General features: G+C 36.1%; 4 protein-coding genes and 1 long non-coding RNA gene across 5 annotated transcripts; 2 read left to right on the top strand and 3 right to left on the bottom strand.

Annotated features, from left to right (window-relative positions):
* Window positions 1-12,983: 12,983 nt before the first annotated feature.
* Window positions 12,984-13,409, bottom strand: LOC18022769 (non-specific lipid-transfer protein 2). The gene has a single exon (XM_006405731.2). The coding sequence runs from the start codon at window positions 13,333-13,335 to the stop codon at window positions 13,027-13,029; it is 309 nt and encodes a 102-aa protein (XP_006405794.1). The 5' UTR covers window positions 13,336-13,409; the 3' UTR covers window positions 12,984-13,026.
* A 537-nt stretch (window positions 13,410-13,946) lies between these two features.
* Window positions 13,947-14,440, bottom strand: LOC18022770 (non-specific lipid-transfer protein 2). Its single transcript, XM_006405732.2, has one exon. It carries the CDS (start codon window positions 14,367-14,369, stop codon window positions 14,061-14,063), a length of 309 nt encoding a protein of 102 aa, XP_006405795.1. The 5' UTR covers window positions 14,370-14,440; the 3' UTR covers window positions 13,947-14,060.
* Window positions 14,441-16,249: 1,809 nt separating this feature from the next.
* Window positions 16,250-18,348, top strand: LOC112088525. The gene is made up of 5 exons (XR_002900528.1): window positions 16,250-16,750; window positions 16,911-16,934; window positions 17,413-17,452; window positions 17,616-17,682; window positions 17,953-18,348. It is a non-coding gene; the product is annotated as an uncharacterized LOC112088525 (long non-coding RNA).
* Window positions 18,349-18,385: 37 nt separating this feature from the next.
* Window positions 18,386-20,220, top strand: LOC112088524. The gene is made up of 3 exons (XM_024158895.1): window positions 18,386-18,939; window positions 19,056-19,177; window positions 19,757-20,220. Exons 1-3 carry the CDS (start codon window positions 18,728-18,730, stop codon window positions 19,825-19,827), a joined length of 405 nt encoding a protein of 134 aa, XP_024014663.1. The 5' UTR covers window positions 18,386-18,727; the 3' UTR covers window positions 19,828-20,220.
* Window positions 20,221-20,647: 427 nt separating this feature from the next.
* LOC18022771 (non-specific lipid-transfer protein 2) lies at window positions 20,648-21,160 on the bottom strand. The gene has a single exon (XM_006405733.2). It carries the CDS (start codon window positions 21,067-21,069, stop codon window positions 20,761-20,763), a length of 309 nt encoding a protein of 102 aa, XP_006405796.1. The 5' UTR covers window positions 21,070-21,160; the 3' UTR covers window positions 20,648-20,760.
* Window positions 21,161-21,526: the final 366 nt, after the last annotated feature.

Raw genomic sequence — 21,526 nt, forward strand, 5'->3', positions numbered from 1 at the left:
GTTATTTCGATTTGCATTATTCTGCTTAGCGTCATTCAAGTCTAATTGGTTTATTGAGTGAATTTCTCGTCTCTGTGGTTCGACCCCTGAAATACTACAACTGCACATCTGTGCTCTTGCAGAGTAGCTTAGGGATTAAACTTTGAGCAGATCACAAGTACCAGGACAAAGATTAGCTTAGCAGATGATTCAAGTGCAACACCAAGAGGGATAGCCCGAGACATTCCTCTAAGGATTGGAGATTGCATTGCACCTATCAATTTATACATAGTGAAGACCAAAGATGACTCTTATCCAGTTATTCTTGGATGGCCTTTCTTAGCAACTGCCGGAGCCATCATGGATTGGCCTAATAGGCGAGTTTCCTTTGCCAATATCGACAAGGACATCTTCTATGAAGCTACACCACTTAAGAGCAAAAGAGGAGAGCAAATAGCCCAGGCATTTGAACCAGAATAACTCTGGAGTGATGAAGAACCTGCAAGACAGAACAAGAGGATTTTGAAAAGGATTTGTCTTAGGACAAGATCCTATTTGAAATAAGTTTTTTTCTTTGCAAAGGACTATAAACCAAAGCGCTTGATGGTAGGCAACCCATTTTAGGTACTTATTTGTTTTTGTTTAAACTTTCTTTTTCTTTAAAAGTTTTGTTTTTTCTTATTTTAGACAGACCTTAGTATGCCATAAAAAAAAAGAGAAGAACAGGGGCTGCCCGTGGCCAAAGGAGGTTCGGCCGCGATCAGCAGGTGTTTTAGCGCAGCCGCGACGTCCTCAACCGTGGTCGGCACGCGTCCTACTGCGGCCGCGAAGCTCCGACCCGCGGCCAGCACAGCCGGCCACCTTGGCCACATCTGTTCCACCTTGGCCACTTCCATCCACCCTCAGCCACCTCCAATTCATCCTTGGCCACCGCAAATTCATCCTTGACCACTTTCACCACCACCACCTTGTTCAAATCAGTTTTGGATCCCTAGCATCCAAGTTTGATCAATCATCACCACCACCAGGTAAGTTTTCTTTTCCTTAATCTTTTTAAATCTTTCACATACTCTATTTCTCATCCTTGCCTAATTTATTTCACACTGGGGGCAGTGTGATTTAAGTTTGGGGGAGGATTTCATGACTTTTAAAATTAACCAAAATCTTTATAAATCCAACTCCCAATAATCCCCCATCCTTTTTACCCTAAAATAATAGGAATGATAAAATTAAATGAAATAAATAACTAACTTTTGAAATCAATTACAACACTCTCAATTGTTAGACCAACAACAACTTGGTATATTTTTTTTTTGCAAAGTCTTATGATATTCACCCTTATTTTTTAAATATTTTTTAATAGTTTTAAATCAGAGATTGAGTTAGAAAAAAGATTTATGGCTAACAAATATTATAATTAGGTCAAAATGCTACTTTTTAAAAAAATGATGAGTAACATGTTATGGAATACATTTCTTCTTATATAAGACTAATCGTAGGGATTCTAAATTATGTTATATAGATTTTTAGAATTTTAAAAAATAATCAATAATAAATAGAAATAAATACAAAATATATTTGATAACTATATTAGGTAACAACCAAATTCCATCTGCATTATATTTGAAATTTTTTTAACTGATATTTTTGCAAAAAATAGGATTTTTGTTTTTATCTTGAATATTGTTTTTAAATGGTTAAACTACAATAATTTTTCTGAAAGTATAAAAATCAGAAAATAATCGATAGAAATATTGAATGCATAGTTTTAATTAAATATTTTTCAATCATAAACAAATATTTTTTATGTCATGCACCGCATGAAGTATCTATAAAATATTTTACGAAACATGATTTAGTTTATTTTAAATATAAATAATTTAATTAATTTAATATGTATGTTAATAGTACTATGATAAGTAATAATATGATTTGTATTAGTATTGCAATTAAAAATATATAATATCAATATAAGATTTTACTATTGATTTTCATTTTTATTTTTAATATGAATGTAATTGTATAGTTTATTTTTTAACTGAAAAATTAATATATCTTATTAAATAAAAACTTTTGAGATTTTTTTTTGTTTTTTCAAAATTCAAATTATCGCATATGCATAAAACATAAATTTATTATATATTTGATGTGATAATTAATTCAGAAAAGAAAAGTAAAAAAAAAGAATAAAAGAAATATAATGATTTAAAAATATTTCATATTATATAATCGAATAAAGATTGAATATAAGAAAACAATTAATATGATATAACTAAATCTCGAATCTTTTTATTCTATTTGATTGGCTAATAAATATCTTAATAAATATGATTAAGGAATGAAATATATATTTTTTGAATAATCTATATACTTATTTGTGTAGTGATTTGCTTACGTGTCGCATTCACATCAATTTTTACAGTGTTTCGCTTACGTGTCAGCTCCAAAATGAGTTTTGGGTGTAAAAAGACACTAAGATATTGGTCTGCACGCATGTGCGGACATGATTGGTGTTACAATTTTTTTTTTTATACTTGATATTTATATGTATTGATTATGAATATAAATTATGTTTATTGTAATGACCACCATATACTAATGACCCTAAATGGTTAGTCATCATGCATGTACAAATATCAAATGTTTGTTAAAATTTAAGTCTTCGGGCGTCGAAAAATCTATCAATCAATCACATATAATACTTAGATTTTGATTTGTTCTCCCCTTACCTCACAAACGTTATGTTTGCAGTGGGTTACCGTTTTTGGAATTTTACAAAAATCACGTAAATTATTTTGTGTTATTTCATATCGTTTTTTATCAAATTAATTCGGATATTTTAAATTGTATACGTTTATGAAATCTTTGTAATTTTTTTTAATTTTAGTAAAATGTTAGGAATATATAATAAAGGATAGGTAGTATTTCAATAAAAATAATAAATTCATAAATTTTGGTCCAACTCAGTCGTAATTATATTAATATAATTTTTTTAACATACTTAACTTGTCCTAAGTACGTTTAGGTGGTTCACCCGCACATATTAACATACTTAACTTGTCCTAAGTCCGTCTAGGTGGTTCGTCCGCACGCATCCATCCGTTTTTAGGACTGGTTGAGAACTTTATAGAATAAATAGGTAGTATTTTGAATGTATTTCTATATATGTGTTCCATGTATTCTGCATGTTTTTTTTTATGTATTCCATGTATTCTGCATGTATTTTATTTAAAAAAAATTCCACTAAAAATTAGAGAGAAACAATCAACTTACAACATAAAACATGAAAACTAATTTAATAAAATATAATTTATTTTTGGTCAGTATATAATTTTTCTAAGCAAATTTGTATACCTTCTTTTAGGTAGTTATCATATATAATCAAATTCGAATAATAATAAAAATTGCAATCACATAATTTCTTTTATTTAATGCTTAGTTATATTAGGCTGAAAATTAGGAAACAATACAGTGGATATTTAAATAATATTGAAGGCACTATATGCGAGTAAACTTAATTATTGATTATTACAAATTTGTTTGTTCAAATATTTAAAATTTTAAAAATTAATAACACCTAAAATATTGGCAACAAATATAGTATCAAAATAATTAATAAGTTATATTTTATATTTTATTCTTGGCCAATAAATCTTTTTTTAAAACAAATTCACGTTTTTTTTAGGATATAATATAAATTTTAGAGATTATGAGACATAAATTGAGGTTATCATTACACCAACTTTAGATTACAACAACAAATGTAAATTGAGATTAAAATTATAGATTTTACAATAATTTTTATACAAATATAAAAATGTACCTTTTGTCCACAAGAAGACTTTGTACAATGTAAGACAGTATAAAATTTACAAATAACAAATTGCTGGTTTAAAGGGAAAGACAAACTCTGATTCCTAATAAATTAACTAAAAATAGAGCAACGTTTCTCTAATCAATACATCCAAACCAATAAAAATGTCAATCCAAATGAATACTTCTGCATCATATCCTTCAAATCTTACTCCTTTTTATCCATATTTGTTTCCTCAAAATCAAGCAAATTTTCTGATTCATATTCAAGAATTGTGGCTTATAATATTAACTAAAGCAATGAGAGTCTAGAATTCCTGCATATCCACACTGAAAAAAAGAATAAATGATTAGTGAGAAATACCATGTAATGTGATTCATATTTCTTCTACTTTAGAAATTACTATTAATCCTGAAGCTGAGAAAAGTTACCAATCTTTCTTCGTTAAATTTTCGTGGATCTGATGTATTAATTAAAATGTGTCCTTGAACTCATTGCTTATATAAACACCAATGAAATATCTTTGCAGTGGTGAAAGTAACCACATCGCATACAACTATAATTTGTTGGCATAAAAAAAAGAACTCATTGATTATGATTTGTTTGTTTATTAAGCAATAAATTATTCATCTAAATTAAAATTATACTTAGAGAACTAAAAAATTACTAACATTTTTATGACAGAGATGACGAAGAGCTTGATCTCATAAAATGCGCTTGACTTCCATCTGATAATCAACCATGTTAACCTACAAAAATAGAGAATAAACAATTAACCAATAAATTTTTTTTTGTCAAAAAAATTGAAAACTATCTTACATATTCATGAAGTAATATAGAGTTTAGGGATTTACCAAGACTTCATTGTCTCATAGTCTGAGTATATTAACACTAATTCGTCAATTATTTGTACACAAAATTAAATAAAAAATATTAGTAGCCATACAAAAGTAAAAAAATATGGAGAGAGAAAAAAATGGTGAAACTGACATTGGTAGAATGTATATTCTAAATTATTGTGGTTTTAATGCTTGGTTTCACTGTCAAATCAAACCATTTTTAAAATTGTATAAAACCTAAATTTAGTAAAAATTTAACAAAAAAATAAAAATCAATAAATAGAGAATGATGGTATTTGTGATGTCTAGATTAGAGTGTATTTGACTTCAAATGTTTTAGTATAAATATGTACATGATTTCTCTCTAATTCTCTCACACCTTTTCTAAATTGTTTAACCATTCTTTCTTCTTCAAATGAGTTCATACGGTACTTCAAAAAACTTTGTCTTAAATACGTAGAACATTGATCAAAATATTTTAAACTATTTAAACTAAATTATTTGGATACTAATATGCTTTTATCTATATTCTTTTATACTATTTTCATGATCATGTCTTTAAACATTAAAATAAAAGAAAATCTAATAAACAAATATACTCAATAATAGAAAAAATAAATGGTTTCAAACTACTATTAGATTTTCAAACAATAAAATGAAAAATTATATCAGCTCACGCAAGGCGTGGACAAGTTCACTAGTTACTTTTAATAATTAGTTTAATAAGATATTTATTTGATTCTCTAACCAAATTAATATGAGTTACATTGATTGTCATTATTCTAGTATTATAAGTCTTTTTTGAGAAGCTTTGTGGAGGTGACACCTCAGCATGACAAACTTGTTAATAACACATGAAACAAATGTTGTTTTTAAAGTGTCCTTGTCAATTAATAATATAATTTTTTTATGAAACACAATAATGATATATATTAAAATTATAATTGATACGATCCTCCCAAGGAAATTGCACTTGCTCGTCGGGTAGGGGTTGATAGACTCGGCCAGATCGGTTTGGTCGGAGAGATGCTAAGGGGTGAGGGGTCGCCTCGAAGATCCTTAGGCCCAACTCGCGAGAAACAGAAACTGATCAAGGGATGGAAACACCAAGTATTGATCTCGCGGGTTAAGGATGAACAGGCGTGAGACTTGGTCTCGAAAATCCTGCTGCCCCTAAACTACTTTGAACGAAATCGAAAACAAGATGTAAGGAAGGCTGCGTCGAATCCTATGGGCTGAATCCGATAAACCAAAAGTAAACTTTCAAGGCTAACCACCTAAGAAAGGAAAACTCAGAAAGAACAAGAGGAAATCTCGATTTTATTGATAAAAGTGTATGTTCAAAATACAAGGGGTTCGGCTCTTTATATAGAGTCTCATAAGAAGTGCAAAAGACAGAAATAATAAATAGATACATTGAATACGATAAAGGACCACTCGGCTTCCTCGGATGACCGTTTCACTTCTCTCGCGCGAATGGCCTTTCAACTCCTTGTAACGACTTCTAACTAATTCGGATAAGGAAAAGATGTGGGCCTTAACCTCATTAAAACCCCATCCAGAAAACCCAGTGGGACAAACCTGGATGCAAGGAAAAAGAGTATTAAGGGGCCACACCGTCCGAATAAGCTAAGAGTGTTACAGCTCAGTCGCTTAGTGTGGCGTCCATGAACTTGGCCATCAGCTCGGTATATAACCTCCAAATGACCATGGACAGCTTCCTAGCTCGGGACCGCGTAATTGGACCAGTAAGCTCGGTCAATTCTGGACTTGGGTCGTTCACCTCGGCCAACTTCCCTTCCGGAGCCTCCATCTCGCTTAGCTCGGCCATTTGGTGATAATTTCCGGTCTCGACTAGTCCTCTGGCCTGACCCTCAGCTCGCACCTCGTCCATGCTCGTATCATTCCCCCCCCTCTTGAAAAGGACTTGTCCTCAAGTCTGGTCCATCTGGAAGAAAGGGAACTAAGTCAGAAACATTAAAGCTTGAACTGACCGTATACTTACCTCGGAGGTCGATCTGGTAGGCATTGTCATTGATGCGGTTCAAGACCGTGAATGGTCCATCGACTCGGGGTAACAGCTTGGACTTTCGTTCCTCAGGAAATCTTTCCTTTCTTAGATAAATCCAAACTTGGTCGCCGGGCTCGAAGGTTCTTTTGCTTCTGCCTTTGTTTGCTTTTCTTTGAAATTGCTCGGTTTTCCTTTGAATGTTCTCCTTGGCTTTCTCATGCATCTGTTTGACCAGTTCGGCCTTTTTCTTGCCATCTAGATTAAGTCTTTCACTCATAGGCAAAGGGGTTAGATCAAGTGGGGTAAGCGGATTAAACCCATACACAAGTTGAAAAGGAGAAAACATTGTAGTTGAATGAACTGAATGATTATAAGCAAATTCAACGTGTGGCAAGCAATCTTCCCAAATTCTAAGATTCTTTTTAATCACGGATCGCAACAAGGCTGACAAAGTTCAATTAACTACCTCAGTTTGTCCATCAGTTTGAGGGTGACAAGTAGTTGAAAAACAAAGTTTAGTTCCAAGTTTTGACCATAGGGTTTTCCAAAAATAACTAAGGAACTTAGTGTCCCGATCTGAGACAATGGTTCTAGGAACCCCATGCAATCGGACTATTTCCCTAAAGAACAGGTCAGCCACATTTGATGCATCATTGGTCTTATGACATGGAATGAAATGAGCCATCTTAGAAAACCTATCTACAACCACAAAGACCGAATCTCTACCTCTCCTAGTGCGCGGCAATCCTAACACAAAGTCCATGGAGATGTCTGTCCAAGGCTCACTAGGGATCGGAAGGGGAGTGTACATACCTGGGCCTTGGCTTTGGGTTTTGGCCATCTTGCAGACCGTACAACGGCTACAAATTCGCTCCACATCGCGTCTCAGGTGCGGCCAGAAGAAGTGGTCTTGCACCACACTTAGAGTCTTAGCTACTCCGAAGTGCCCCATCAGTCCTCCTCCATGTGCTTCCCTAACAAGTAAATCACGAAGAGATGTGTTAGGTATGCATAACCGATTTTCATAGAAAAGATAGCCATCACTTTGGTAGTATTTTCCATGGGCAAATTTGGAACTGGCTCGGTAAACGTCCTGGAAATCTGGATCAGTGAGGTAGGCATCCTTCATCAGTTCAAATCCTAACACCTTCGCATCCAAAGTGGAAATCAAGGTATGTCGTCGAGACAAAGCATCGGCCACCACGTTCTCTTTACCCTGCTTGTACTGAATGACGTATGGAAAGGTCTCGATGAATTCCATCCATCTGGCATGCCTCTTGTTAAGCTTTTGTTGACCCTTTAAATGTTTGAGCGACTGGTGGTCCGTGTGTATGACGAACTCCTTAGGCCACAGGTAATGTTGCCAGGTTTGCAAGGCTCGGACCAACGCGTACAGTTCTTTATCGTAGGTTGGATAGTTCAAAGTTGCTCCTCCTAGCTTCTCACTGAAGAAAGCCACGGGTTTCTTTTCTTGCATCAGCACGGCTCCAATTCCAACCCCTGAGGCATCGCATTCGATCTCAAAGGTCTTGAGAAAGTCAGGTAGCGCTAGTAAGGGCGCATGGGTTAGCTTATGTTTCAAGAGTTGAAAGGCTTTCTCTTGCGGTTGCTCCCACTTGAACCCGACCTCCTTTTTAATGGTCTCGGTCAAAGGCGCGGCTATCGTGCTGAAGTTTTGGACAAAACGGTGGTAGAAGCCAGCTAGTCCATGAAAGCTCCGGACTTCTCCAACAGTCTTTGGGCTCGGCCAATCCTGGATCGCTTTGATCTTCTCTTCATCGACCTGGATTCCCTGCGAACTCACAACAAAACCTAAAAAGACAACGTGATCCGCACAAAAAGTACATTTCTTAAGGTTTCCAAAGAGGCGTTCACGTCTAAGCACATCTAACACTTTTCTCAAATGTATCACATGTTCATCCAGGGTCTTGCTATAAATTATGATGTTGTCAAAGTAAACCACCACGAAAACACCTATGAACGACCTAAGAACATGATTCATCAAACGCATGAATGTGCTAGGTGCATTAGTGAGTCCAAAAGGCATAACAAGCCACTCGTAAAGACCATGCTTAGTTTTAAAAGCAGTTTTCCATTCATCACCTTCTTTCATCCTAATCTGGTGATAGCCACTTTTTAAATCGACCTTAGAAAATATGCATGCACCATGAAGCTCATCTAACATATCGTCTAGCCTAGGTATAGGATGGCGATACTTAACCGTTATGTTGTTGATGGCTCGGCAGTCGACACACATCCTCCAAGTTCCATCCTTCTTGGGCACGAGTAAGACCGGTACGGCACATGGACTCATGCTCTCACGAATATAACCCTTGGCCAGAAGTTCATCCACCTGTCTTTGAAGCTCCTTGGTTTCGACTGGATTAGTACGGTAGGCGGGTCGGTTAGGAAGGGTAGCTCCGGGCACGAAGTCGATCTGGTGCTCAATTCCTCGAAGGAGTGGCAAACCACCTGGGTCGTCTTCTAGAAAGACATCAGCAAAATCCTGCAAAACATGAGAGATTCTGCTCGGTAAAACCGGCTCAGGGTCAGTATGGCTAGCCAAAGCTTCTTTAAAAATGAGAAGGACAAAAGGTTGCTTTGTGGCTAAGGCATATTTCACCTCGCTAGGCCTCACAAGAAAAGATTCTTTGCTCACGGGATTTCCCTCATAGGCCATTTCTAGGTTTTTCTCAGACTCTCTCTTTTGTAGTGAAGTGTTTTGGGATTCGCTCATAATACCTTTGCCCTTAGAATTCTTTTCCAGCTTAACTTGATCGAGATAGACTTCATATGGTGAAAAGGGTGCTAAGACGATCTTGCGACCTTGGTGCTCAAAGGAATGCTTATTTGAGAACCCATCATGGATCGCCTTCTTGTCGAACTGCCATGGCCGTCCTAGAAGTAGATGACCGGCCTCCATAGGTAAAACGTCACAAACGACCTCGTCCTTATATCGTCCAATGGTGATTGGCACGGTGACCTGCTTGGTGACCTTGAGTTGCCTCTGGTTGTTAAGCCATCGTAGGTTGTAAGGATGAGGGTGTTTACGGGTCTCCAATCCCAACTTTTCAACCATACTAGTACTAGCCACGTTGGTGCAGCTTCCTCCGTCAATAATCAGGCTGCACACCTTTCCTTGGACCAGGCACCGGGTGTGGAACAAATTTTCCCTCTGGTCTTCCTCCTTGGTCCGTTCTTGTGCTATAAGAACACGCCGAGCTACAAGTAACTCTCCGGACACAGCTCGCTCCTCGGTCTCTTCTTCATCGTAGACCGGCTCGGTTTCCCCCTCGTGATCGGATATGATCTCTCCGGTGTCGAGCATGAGCATAGCCCTCTGATTCGGACATTTATTGGCATAGTGTCCCTTTCCCCGACACTTGAAGTACTCGATGTCTCGCGTCCTGGATGAACTGGCCTCGGTCTTTCCTGTGTTCTGGTTCGGTCTTGCGTCCGTCCTCGGTTGAGTGTTAGAGCGCGAGGGATAGGTTGCTTTGTCGTCTCGGTAGTTCGGTCGCGAACTGGCTCCAGGGGTAAAATCGCCTTGTGTAGCATCTCGGCCATATCGTTATACTCCTGTAGCTCCATTCGGTCCTGTAAATCACGGTTTAGGCCACTTAGAAATCTGGCCATGGTCGCGTCCTCTGGCTCGAATACGTCGGCCTTAAGCATTAATCGCTCCATTTCCTGATGGTAGTCCTCCACGGACTTAGTTCCTTGCGTGAGCCTCCTAAGTTTGGTATGTAATTCCCGGTGGTAGTGGGAAGGTACAAACCGTTGCCGCATGAGAGTGGCCATCTCGTCCCAAGTGTCTACTGGCCGTTCACCGTTCCTATGCCGGCTGACCATGATCTGGTCCCACCAGTCTATGGCATAGCCATTAAACTCGGAGGCCGCCAAGTTGATCTTCTTCCTCTCTGACAGGTCCTGGCAGTTGAACACGATGTCCACCTTCTTTTCCCATTCTAGGAAGGCGTCTGGATCATTCTTTCCGTAGAAGGGTGGAATCCGCAGCTTCATGCCTCCTAGATCATTATCGCTACGTCCTCGATCCGGTTCTGCTTCTCTTCGTTCATGGATGGGTCGCTGAGGTCGTCCTCCTTCACGTCGGAAGTCTCGGCCTGGGAAATTATTGCCTCGGTCGCGGTCTAATCCAGCTCGACCTCGGTGTGCACCACGGTTTCCTCGCGGCCTGACTCGACTACTTCCGGAAGAGTGGTTATCTGCGTAGAAGGGGTTTTCGATCTCCTGTTCGAAATTCCGGTCTCGGCGAATATGCATAGGCTCCTCACGGTTTTGATCGTTGGCCTCCTCGGGCCTTGGCTGGACTTCTAGCCGATCCATCCTTTGGCTCATACGCTCCATCAATTCGGTTAACTGGTTAAGTTTGGCCTCCATTTCTCGGGGAGTATACCAGCGAACGTGATTTCCTTCTTTGAACGTGTAGAACTCGCAATCGTCCAACGAGTAGTCGGATGACATGCACGTACCTCGCAAAAAAGAACAAACACGTTAGTAAAAATCCTTTCTAGTGTTTCTCTCTTTGATTCACTCCCTCTCTTATTAATCTCACAAACCCACACAAGATTTCCTTCCGGTTCTAAAGGAGTTAATCGATTCACGATGACTGCCCCTAGGTTTCCTTGGTTTATCAAATGTTTGAGGAGAAGAAAAAGAATAGATAGATAGAAAAGAATACGATTTCCTTCTTTTTTTTTGACTTTTGGAATTCTTTTTTTTTTTTTCTGATTGGACTTTTCGATTTCTTTTTTTTTTTTTTGATAACGGAAATAACAGAAGAAAAGGGATGAGAAAAGGCGGAAGTTAAAATATAGATTAACACTACCGATTAAGCAAGTGGGCTCTGATACCACTTGATACGATCCTCCCAAGGAAATTGCACTTGCTCGTCGGGTAGGGGTTGATAGACTCGGCCAGATCGGTTTGGTCGGAGAGATGCTAAGGGGTGAGGGGTCGCCTCGAAGATCCTTAGGCCCAACTCGCGAGAAACAGAAACTGATCAAGGGATGGAAACACCAAGTATTGATCTCGCGGGTTAAGGATGAACAGGCGTGAGACTTGGTCTCGAAAATCCTGCTGCCCCTAAACTACTTTGAACGAAATCGAAAACAAGATGTAAGGAAGGCTGCGTCGAATCCTATGGGCTGAATCCGATAAACCAAAAGTAAACTTTCAAGGCTAACCACCTAAGAAAGGAAAACTCAGAAAGAACAAGAGGAAATCTCGATTTATTGATAAAAGTGTATGTTCAAAATACAAGGGGTTCGGCTCTTTATATAGAGTCTCATAAGAAGTGCAAAAGACAGAAATAATAAATAGATACATTGAATACGATAAAGGACCACTCGGCTTCCTCGGATGACCGTTTCACTTCTCTCGCGCGAATGGCCTTTCAACTCCTTGTAACGACTTCTAACTAATTCGGATAAGGAAAAGATGTGGGCCTTAACCTCATTAAAATCCCATCCAGAAAACCCAGTGGGACAAACCTGGATGCAAGGAAAAAGAGTATTAAGGGACCACACCGTCCGAATAAGCTAAGAGTGTTACAGCTCGGTCGCTTAGTGTGGCGTCCATGAACTTGGCCATCAGCTCGGTATATAACCTCCAAATGACCATGGACAGCTTCCTAGCTCGGGACCGCGTAATTGGACCAGTGAGCTCGGTCAATTCTGGACTTGGGTCGTTCACCTCGGCCAACTTCCCTTCCGGAGCCTCCATCTCGCTTAGCTCGGCCATTTGGTGATAATTTCCGGTCTCGACTAGTCCTCTGGCCTGACCCTCAGCTCGTACCTCGTCCATGCTCGTATCAATAATATATTTAATTTTATATTAAAAAAAATTTGACCCCGGTAAATAAAATTTTTATCTCCACTGAGTGTTGTACACATAAGCAATTTTTTTTTATTCTAAAAAAAAGTTTGTGGATTTCTAAATATAATACTTACACAGTTCCATTATGAGGCATGCATATACTAAATTTAATTTTGATTGAGTCCCTCACACTGATTTTTTCATTTTTTTCATGTGTTGTATAATTTTATTAAATTAGTCCCCACATTTCCTTTAACTTGTATAAACTAAAATTCCATAACATTTTTTTTTCTATTTAAACTCAAACAATCAATTAATTACAACAGCAGAAACGTGTGTGTTTTTAAAATTTAAGTGGGACAAATATATATATATATATATATATATATATATTAAAAACACTTCAATTTATAAGTTTGCACCATAACATGATAAATTCCCAAATCCCAACCATCATCATCATTGACTCATTGTTACGTAAGATTTAGTTTTGATATTCTTATTTTATCAATATATAATTTTTTTTTGTAAATATTTTGAGAACTTCAACAACTAGGAAAAGGAATCTTACAAGCATCTAAGACTTTACGAGCGTTTGGAGAAGTAACATACATACTATACATTGGATTTTTTATATAATCACAGAAACACGGTTGCTGCTCTTTTAGTTTATCACAACAATCTTTAGCTGGTTCTCCTCCTATGGTTATCGCAGGTAAGCACGGCAAGAGCTCTGTTGGAACACAAGATTGTGCCGTTTCTCCTAACCCTCCAACCGTGGTTGCTCTGATCGGAAAGAGAGACGTCATGGCAATTATCACGAATGTGATGGACATTAATTTTGTGAACTTCATATCTTGAAACCCTAGAAGCTTTTCTACGCTTTCAAATTGTTTTTTTTTTTCTGCTTCTTAAAGTTTATTTGACAGTTTGGTTTTGAGGTTTTTAGGATGGTAAACATCATATCTTATATATAGATGTGAGATTTACATGGTCGTAACGGATAATCTGGATTGGTTTTATCTCTGAAAAGTGTAATTAATAGTTTTAGCATAAAAATAAGCTGATATTTTACTGCATTTTTTAAAAATTTAACTACAGTTCAACTTTTAACATATATAGTTTAAAAGTTTTTAATATAAAATCTATGCCATATATATGTCTCTTTTAAAATTATTATCTTTTTGATATTTTAATATATTAAACATTCAATATAGACTCTTCAAATATGATTAATGTCTTAAAATAGTCTACAATGATATACACCGATAACTTTTTTAATTTCTACACTTTCATTTTCACCCCTCTTATCATATCCCTCTATGTCTCCCTCTCTTTTCGTTAAATTGTATTTGTCGTCTTTTCACTTTTTCTTTCGGAGAAAAATGTTTGTTAATTACATTAACTAGGGTCTATTATACATCCAAACTAAAAATATTGCCTGTCTTTACATAAGCCATAATGATAAACTCCAAGGTCCCAACCATCATCATCATTTAATTCATTGTTACATAAGTTTCACTTTTGATATTTGGTATCATTAATAATAATAATTTTTTGTAGAAATATCTTGAGAGCTTCAACAACTAGTAACAGGAACCTTACAAGCATCTATGATCTTACGAGCATTAGGAGAAGTAACAAACAAACTGTAGTCCGGATTTTTAATATAACCACATAGACACTGTTTCTGCTCCTTCAGATTGTCGCAACAATCTTTAGTTGGTTCTCCTCCCATGCTTATTGCCGGTAAGCACGGCAAGAGCTCCATCGAAACACACGATGGTGCCAATTCTCCCAAACGTCCAACCGCGGTTGCTTTGACCGGAAAAGGACAGGACACAGTGACTATCACGAATGTGATGAGTACGAACGTCGTGAACTTCATATCATCAAGCCTTAGCTGCTTTTCTTTGCTTTCAAATTTTCGTCTTTCTTAAATATATTTTTTGAGGTTCTGGTTTTGAGGTTTTTAGGATTGGAGAATTCTTTTTATATAGATGTGAGTTTTACATAATCGTAACGAATATTCCTGATTGGTCGTGCCTGGATAAGAAGCGTTTATGCATTTTGGCTAGCCGACATTTGGCAACCATGCAGGAGAACGTGAAGGTCATTATCTAATAGTGCTCAGACGCGTGAGGAATGTGTAGGTGTACATCCCTAAAAATGTATATAATAAGTTGGGCTGATTACGCCGTTACGTACTATCATATGGGTTTGTAAAAATAAGTATGAAAATTAAAATGTTGTCTGAGCCCGGATTTTGATTAGGCCTTCTTAAAACTTTATAGCTTCATCGTAACTGAGGTTGTTCATTTTGATAAATATATTAACTATCAGAAAATTGAGTTGTATTGAATTTTTGATTGATTATATATATATATATATATATATTTAATTTGTTCTGTAGATTTATAAAGATCACAGCGAAATCAAAAAGGTTGTGTGTTTCATATGATTCTCATGCTAAACAAATAACATTGGTATTATTTTAGTTTTTGGGGTATTACCATAATCAAATGGATCACTAACTTATCCATGGAATCCTTTGCTACGTCAAATTCTACGCTATCGATGAAACTCTGAACTTTTTTTATATATTTTTGTTAACTGTGGACATCCCAAAAACTATTTAGGCCTAAAGACTAATCCTATGAAATCCTACATCCGAGTATAGATTTGAAAATATTCCAAATTTAAAGCATGGTTAAGTGTTTAATGAGATTCGAGCCCAAACTCTCTCACTTAAGAGTTACTTTTGAACTCAAAACTTTCCCACTTAAAAGTTATCACTAGACCAAGACAACTTGGTTGATGATACTGAAAACTTTTCCTTGTGATTTGTCAAAACCTAGATTCTTTTTATCAAACATATATAATAGGTAATCTTATTTAAAATTACAATGATACTCAGAATTTTGCCCTTTAACTAACATGGTATCGCAAATCTATGAAATTGTTTTATTTTCTGTTTCTTAAAGTTTATTTGAAATTTTGGTTTTGAGGTTTTTAGGATGGCAAACATCATATCTTATATATAGATGTGAGATTTACATATTCGTATCCGATAATTTGGATTGGTTTATGCCATAAAAATTTTAATTAATAGTTTAAGCATAAAAATAAGCTGATCTTTTACTGCATTTCTTAAAAATTTAACTTCATTTCAACTTGAGGACAAATGGAGAGGAGTTTTTTTTTTCTCTCTTTCTCTTTTCACTCATCTCTATCTTTCAGAGAGCGAGAGCACTTTTTCTCCTCTTATGTTAATATTACGATCAGTATCGGAGTTTTTCTTCCGTTATAAACAGATAAATAATTTCTGGTTTTAATCTGGTAATAAGATTCCAACGAGTTTGGATTGTGTTTTACCCTAACTCCTCCGTGTTTTAGTCCTCTTGTAGATGAGGCGGTGTTTCAGTTCCGTCGATGCGTGGTACGAATCTACTTCTTAACCTCTGCACTACAAGAAAAATATTTATTGATAGTAGATTATAATAGCTCAGTTTTCATAACTGCTATTAAAGATGGTATGCTTTGAAGTGGATTACTATTTGATAGCATTTTAGTAATGCTAAACACAAAAATATGTATAGCGGGAAAAATTCACTTGGTGAGCTTTATTACACTTATCGAGCGCCTACACTTAGCCGAAAAATCATTTTTGTAACCAAAATATTTTGGTTTTGCCCCCTTTTCTTCCAATTTAACCATTTTCTAACGCTAAACCTAATTTTTTCCAAAAACTCTTATGCTTTTGTCAGTTTCTCTCTATATTCTTCTTCCTAGCCTCTCTCAAAATTTCCTAAGACTCTCTAGATCCAGAATCGGTACCGTACTCTCGACGTCCTCCATCTACAATCATCTTTGTTAACTCCGCTTAAAGGTTGCGACTTGCTGCACTGCTCCTCTGCCATAGCTGTGGCCACCACCGCCTCTTCCTTGCTCCTCCCTTCCATATCTCTCAACAACCTCTGCTCCTTCTTTAAAAATGCCTCCCCCTCTGCTTCTCCGACAAGAGCATCAGAAGATCTAGGGTTTCCCTGAGCGTCTCTGCTGGGTCTAAGAATACCTTCAAAATTCTGGGTTTTTAAATTACTGATAATGAAGATTTTGGTCTCGTCGCGACTCTATCTCTCTCGCCGAATCCCTCTCTCTGCTCACTATCTCTCGTTGACTCACTCTCTAGCCGCCTCTGTTTCTCTCTCGCTGCTTCACACCACCGCTCTCTCTTGCCGCTACAAGACCACAAATCCTCGTACTCAGGTATTTTTAGACCTTGGGTTTCTAGGGAAAGGATTAGATGGATTTTGGTTAGTTCTGATTTTTTTGTTTTCCTTAGTTCTGAGCATCTATTTTCGTGGGTATGCTTCTGACTTTGAGCCAGTATCACTTTGTCACTGAATCCTTCAACTCTTATCCGCAGGTGAAAAATCTTCTGCAGCAAATGGTGGGTTTTCTTACAGATATATATATATTTTTGTCTCATTAGGCCTGTGAATTGCAACTTCAAACAAGTAGATTCTGTTAATCTGGTCTTTTGTGTTTTTCCGCAAAACATGTTCCATAAAATGTCGGACTCCATTATTGCAAAGAATATCCTTACATCAATTTATGGTTTTACTTGAATGTTGCTTCGATTATCATATTTGAAGTGTTTCCAATAAAGAATAAGAACCATGATCTTTTTTTTCCGTCAAAAAACAACCATGATCTCTAATATTAGTTTCTTTCTGCCATTAAACTATATGAAATGACAATTCTCTAATGACATATTAGATGTAACGATGATCCCTGATAATTGTTTCTTTATGTTTAAATGTCTATGTTATAGATAGTATCACATGTGTCTATATTATGATCTTTAGTTAAGAGTTCCTCTTATACACATACTTCTTTGCTCTCGCTGATTTTCTTTTGTTTTCTAGATGGATTAACGCAACCGTTCTGGGCTCTCCCCTGGAGATGGTCAGTTCTTTCATAACTTTTCTCTGTAGGAATTCAATTTGATGATGTTTAGAATGATCACCGATTTGTGGTCATTTTGGAATAATAGGAAGTCTGTTTCTTCTTTGGGTTTGTTATGATTTATGGCTTCTCATTCTTCCTGCCTAACTATTGTTATTTGCAGTTATGTCCAAACTCATGAGCACAAGAACATCTCAGTTCCGGAGTTTACATGTGTCTCATCTGCTAAGGTTTAAGTCAATTAACTTTCTCATTGGTTTATCACTTATGAATGCTAGTTTGATGACTAGTCCATGGTCAGCTTCTATTCTTCTAACATGTATATTGTTTTCTTAATTCTTATAATCACTTATAAAACTTGTGAATTTTTGTTTTGATCTTCACGAAATCAATGTTAATTTGCTTTGTATGGTTGTGCAAGCTTTGATATGATTCTTTATCATAGTTTGCTCTCATCTCTAGAAGCTCCTAAAGGTTTTATGGTTTTTTTGGTGTTTTAGGTTCCTCCTCTGGGTAAAGGAGCTTTGTATATAAGGCCTCTGCTAATAGGGAGTTTTCTGATTTGTTCACTTGTATAAATGAAGTAAGTTTTGATTTTTTCAAAGAGTTGCATTTTGTTTGTTTGTTTTCAGAAGCCTGGATGCTTATTACTTGGTTTCCATAAGCTCTTTCGGTCTGCAATCAGTTCGATTCTGATTTTTCTTGTGTATTGGATTGGGTGATCTGGTGAAGATGCTTTTGAGACTGCAAAGAGTTGACGTTTCTTCTTCTCCTTAATCTCAGAGAATGTGCAATGGAAAGACTGATTTGAGTCTGTTATTTATTTTTTAATATTAAATTTATAGAGAGAGAATGTTTGGAGAGAGAGAGAAAAAATGAATTTATAATATAAAAAAAAATGATTTGACACTTGTCTGCTGGAGAGAGATAATAAAAAAGAAAAACCTATAAACTCTTGACACCTGTCGCCGAGAGACGTTTCTTCTGTCTCTAAATTTAGAGACGTTTCTATCCAAATATTTTGTTTTTGATTTAATTAAATCACCTAAAAATTTAAAAGACTCTATTTAAAGACTCCATTGCACATGCTCTCATTAGCTTTTGGTTTTAGTTCTTATTCCTTCTCTCTGTTCTTGAGAGTTTTTTAATTTTCTCAAATTTTTTTTCAGAAAAGAAGAATGGTTGCAATACTTAGACCACATTAAGTAAAACGAGAGACTTGAATCAGTTTCAGTTACATCTCATCATTACAGGTTTGATTTCTTGGTCCTTTACATGAATAATACTGTGTTTAACACTCTTAGGTCGATTATTATTTGCACAGTTCATCAAAAGCAGGTTTTGGTTACAATAAACTTTTCTCTAGAACAATTGGAACGTGTTTTGGATACAAGATCAAACCTGGTGAAGTTTTATATTGGACAAAAAACAGAAGAGGGCAACAACTGCTGCAAAAACCGGTTGCAAGATGATCACATCTTCTTGAGGTAATTTGTTCAGTTGGATTTGGTGCAATTCTGAAATTATGCCTTTGCTTGATGACTTTGGAGAATTACGTAATCACAGATTCCCAATACATCAATATGGTTTTGGTTTGTTGCAGTTACTATGTGTGTTTGTTGCTTGGAACAATGCAACTTATGGCATTGATTCTCTCCCAGGCTAGGCAAGCTCTTCTCACGCAAAGAATTGCTTCAGCACTTCAAGCAGCCATGACCACGTTTTGTAAGACTTGTTTTTAGTATGATGTTTGTCCTTGTGATGTTTTGTGTAAGACATGTTTGGATGTTTAATAAAAATAAGAGTGTTTTTAATGCAAACGCTGGTTTCATTTCATATAGTTTTGGAAAGCAGGTTTCTCTCAGTTTGAAAATAATTTTGTAAAACTACAGGTCGTAACCAAAAAAAAAACTAGAACACATTAAACAATAGCCCGGAAAAAATGTTATAAAACAGTATACTATAGCCCAGAAAAAGAGTTACAACACGTTATACCGTAGCCAAAAAAAAGGAGCTACAAGAGATTAGTCTATAGCAACAAAACCGTGCGACAAAAATCCATATTATAATATGCAAATAGTGCTACTAGATTACATAGAACAACGTCTAAAATGAGTTACTATATCGTAAATAACAATACAATTTTAACGCTATAATAGAAGTATATATTATTGTATAATCCGAAAATGCTATCGTATAGGGATTACCCTATTATAGTTCCGGAGATCACAGCGTTCATGAAAACGCTATCAAATCAATATAATAGCGCTAATCGTGAGCTAACAATGTACATTTTTCTTGTAGTGCTGGTATCATCCTCTCATCCTCTCTCAACTGAAAGATATGCTTCCCAAAGTCCCTATCAATCGCCTTAATGGCATAAGGGATAGGTCTTGAGTTAAAGATGAACGGCGATGGAATTTAAGAAGAAGCAAGTTTTCAATCACAATTATTCACCGGATCTTCAAAGAGGAGTAAAATTGGCGAAGAAACAGCGGTTTTACTGGAGGATGTAGTTCTGATTGGAGTGTTTTCCATGGATTATGCTCTTCAAATTTCGGTTTTCCGGCGAACTCGACGTCATCGACGGCGTCTTCTCACCCTCAACCGACATTCTCTCCTAAGACTTCCACGTGTTATACACGTGTGTTAAAATTATCAACCCTTATCTCTTGTGGTTTGGGTTATAATTGGGTTTAAATTTGTAAGTTTTGGGCTTTCAAAACTGCTGTAATTTGCTCATATATGGGCTTTCGTTATAAAACGAATAATTGACAAAAAAAAAACTTCATTTCAACTTTTTTATAGTTTTCAATATAAAATCTATGCCATATATATGTCTCTTTTAAAATTATTGATTATCTTTTGATATTTTAATATATGAAACATTCAATATAGATTCTTCAAATTAAATATGACACGTTGACATATGTCTCTATTATAACTATTAAATCTACATCGATTAATGTCTTAAAAAATCTACAACGATATATGCCGATAAATTTATTAATTTCTACACTTTCAATTTCACCCTTCTTATCATCTCCTTCTATGTCTCCCTCTCTTTTCGTTAAATTCTATTTGTCGTCCTTTCACTTTATCTTTCGCAGAAAATTGTTTGTTAATTAAATTAACTAGGGTCTTCTATTATACATGCCAACTAAAAAAAACTCATGTTTACATAAGCCATAATAATAATCTCCAAGGTCCCAACCATCATCATCATTTAACTCATTGTTACATAAGTTTCTCTTTTGATATTTTTATCATTAATAATAATATTTTTTCTTAGAAATATCTTGAGAGCTTCAACAACTCGGAATATGAATCTTACAAGCATCTATCATCTTACGAGCGTTTGGAGAAGTAACAAACAAACTATAGTCCGGATTTTTAATATAACCACATAGACATGGTTTCTGCTCCTTCAGACTGTCACAACAATTTTTAGTTGGTTCTCCTCCCATGCTTATTGCCGGTAAGCACGACAAGAGCTCCATCGGAACACACGATGGTGCCACTTCTCCGAAATCTCCAACTGCGGTTGCTTTGATCGGAAAAAGAGACGACATGGCGACTGTCACGAATGTGATGAGTATTAACGTCGTGAACTTCATATCGTCAAACCTTAGCTGCTTTTCTTTGCTTACAAATTTTCTTCAATCTTAAAAGTATTTTTTGAAGTTCTGGTGTTGTGGTTCTTAGGATTGGAGAATTCTTTTTATATTGATGTGAGTTTTTACATAATCGTAACAGATACTTCTGATTGGTCGTGCCTGGATAAGAAATTTTTACGCATTTTGGCTAGCCGACATTTGGCAACCATGCAGGAGAACGTGAAGGTCATTATCTAATAGTGCTCAGACGCATGAGGAATGTGTTAAGTGTACGTACATCCCTTGAAATGTATATAATATAAGTTGGGCTGATTATGCCGTTACGTAATATCAAATGGGTTTAACAAATAAGTATATAAATTAAAAAATGTTGTCTGAGCCCGGGTTTTGATTAGGCATTCTTAAAACTTTATAGCTTCACCGTAACTGAAACTGTTCATTTGGTAAAATATATTAA

The sequence above is a fragment of the Eutrema salsugineum genome, unplaced genomic scaffold, assembly GCF_000478725.1.
Source record: "Eutrema salsugineum unplaced genomic scaffold, Eutsalg1_0 scaffold_14, whole genome shotgun sequence".
Taxonomy (NCBI): Eukaryota; Viridiplantae; Streptophyta; class Magnoliopsida; order Brassicales; family Brassicaceae; genus Eutrema; species Eutrema salsugineum.

Excerpts from the sequence above, each read along its gene's own strand:
- LOC18022769 (XM_006405731.2), bottom strand. The coding sequence starts at position 13,335 with ATGAAGTTCACAAAATTAATGTCCATCACATTCGTGATAATTGCCATG.
- LOC18022770 (XM_006405732.2), bottom strand. The coding sequence starts at position 14,369 with ATGAAGTTCACGACGTTCGTACTCATCACATTCGTGATAGTCACTGTG.
- LOC112088524 (XM_024158895.1), top strand. The coding sequence starts at position 18,728 with ATGAATAATACTGTGTTTAACACTCTTAGGTCGATTATTATTTGCACA. Across the intron at positions 18,940-19,055 it reads GATGATCACATCTTCTTGAG|TTACTATGTGTGTTTGTTGC; the intron begins GTAATTTGTTCA and ends GGTTTGTTGCAG. Across the intron at positions 19,178-19,756 it reads AGCAGCCATGACCACGTTTT|TGCTGGTATCATCCTCTCAT; the intron begins GTAAGACTTGTT and ends TTTTTCTTGTAG.
- LOC18022771 (XM_006405733.2), bottom strand. The coding sequence starts at position 21,069 with ATGAAGTTCACGACGTTAATACTCATCACATTCGTGACAGTCGCCATG.